Genomic DNA, 1560 nt, shown 5'->3' with positions numbered 1-1560 from the left:
CTCTCTCTCCAACTTTCCTCCTCCCCCCCCCCTTCTCTCCAATAGTTTCCAACATCTTCCTCGAAAATCTTCTCGCTTCTTTTCTCCTTCTCCTCGCGCTTGACTTCTTCCTCGTGGCTTGGACGTGGAAAAGGGCAAAGTGAAGTCGCGCGCCAAAACTTTTTCTATTCCCGTCGCTTGCTAGGGGACGTGCAAACATTTCCGTGTTTCCATGAAAATTTCTCCGTATACTTATATATTCCCGTATATCGGTCGCGAGAAGTCGTTCGACAAACGTTAAAGAAGAAGCCGACAGAGAGACCGCATCGGTGAACCGTGCCCTTATGGTAATTAGCTTCCATGGATTCTCTCCACACTTCGCGCGCTCTACGTCACATCTCACCACGTGCATCTTCCTTCGATCCTTTCCTTCTTCGATTTCACCCCTTCCTCTCCATCCTTCCGCTTCGCGCATTCTCGCTTTCTTGCTTCGTCACTCGAATAAAATTCAAGATTCGAAATAAATAATCCAATAATATCTATCCTTTCTTCTCCCCTCCGCTATATTTTAATAATTACCGATTCGCTTGTGTAAACACCTTTGTGGCCACCTCGATCGATCGCGAATCAAAGAAAATATCCCGCCGACGCGGGATCGAAAAACGGAATATAGTCGATATACGTAGATACGCTCGATGGAATTGTGCGGCGTGGGATTGCGTACGGGATTCTCGACGAGATTTCTCGGAATGGAAAACTCGCAATGACCCAAATAACTTTTCTTCGGTCGATGAACATTCATTGAGGGAGACCGAGAGGAAGTCGGTAATAATAATTAGTCTGTTGATGCGAGCAAACGATCGACGGATAAAGACCACCGCGTTCGAGATTTCGCTTTCAACAAATCATTCGTCAATCTCGAAGTTTCGCGTTCGTTCGTTCCGTTTTTAAACGGAACGAAAAGATAGGAGGCAAAAGAAAAGAGAGGAGAGAGATTTAAAGATTTAAAAAAAACTCTAATATCCGATAGAGATCGGAGAGAATCGCGGGTAGATATCTCGGGTACAGGGGATACAGGTGTCCTTTTATCTCTCTCTCCTTTTACGATCTAATTCCACGGAAAGATAGGCTATCCAACTTCCGGTGACCGGCGTTTCCTTCGTTTCTTCTCCATCTTTTTTAAAGCTTATCAGTTACGCATAACGTAACCGAACATTTGTACTCGCGATCAAACGATCAAATTCCATCACTTCATCTTTTCCAGGCTACGACTGGACCTTGCTTCCGGTCACTTCTCGCGCGGGCGGCCGAAGAAGCGCTCACGTGAAACGTCCGATGAACGCGTTCATGGTTTGGGCTCAAGCGGCGAGACGCAGATTGGCGGATCAATATCCGCAACTTCACAACGCCGAACTCTCGAAAACTCTGGGAAAACTGTGGAGGTATAAATTCGCGTTTAACGTATATAACATCGCTGCAACTCGAAACGTTAACCATAGCCTCCTTCTAATGCGACAGAATTTTAAGCGACGGTGAGAAACAACCGTTCATAGAGGAGGCTGAAAGATTGAGGAACGCGCA

The 1560-nt window shown here is 46.2% G+C and overlaps 1 protein-coding gene across 1 annotated transcript in view; it reads left to right on the top strand.

The window, feature by feature from the left end:
- LOC102678948 (transcription factor Sox-8-like) overlaps nucleotides 1–1560 on the top strand; it is a 4857-nt gene that overhangs the window by 2188 nt on the left and 1109 nt on the right. Inside the window, exons 2-3 of the mRNA XM_006624111.2 lie at nucleotides 1244–1421; nucleotides 1498–1560. Of these exons, the coding sequence (XP_006624174.1) occupies nucleotides 1244–1421; nucleotides 1498–1560 (241 nt within the window). The remainder of the gene's footprint in view (nucleotides 1–1243; nucleotides 1422–1497) is intronic.

The sequence above is a fragment of the Apis dorsata genome, unplaced genomic scaffold, assembly GCF_000469605.1.
Source record: "Apis dorsata unplaced genomic scaffold, Apis dorsata 1.3 scaffold_991, whole genome shotgun sequence".
Lineage (NCBI taxonomy): Eukaryota > Metazoa > Arthropoda > Insecta > Hymenoptera > Apidae > Apis > Apis dorsata.
Note: the sequence above shows the minus strand (reverse complement) of the source record. Positions and strands in the feature narration are given on the sequence as shown.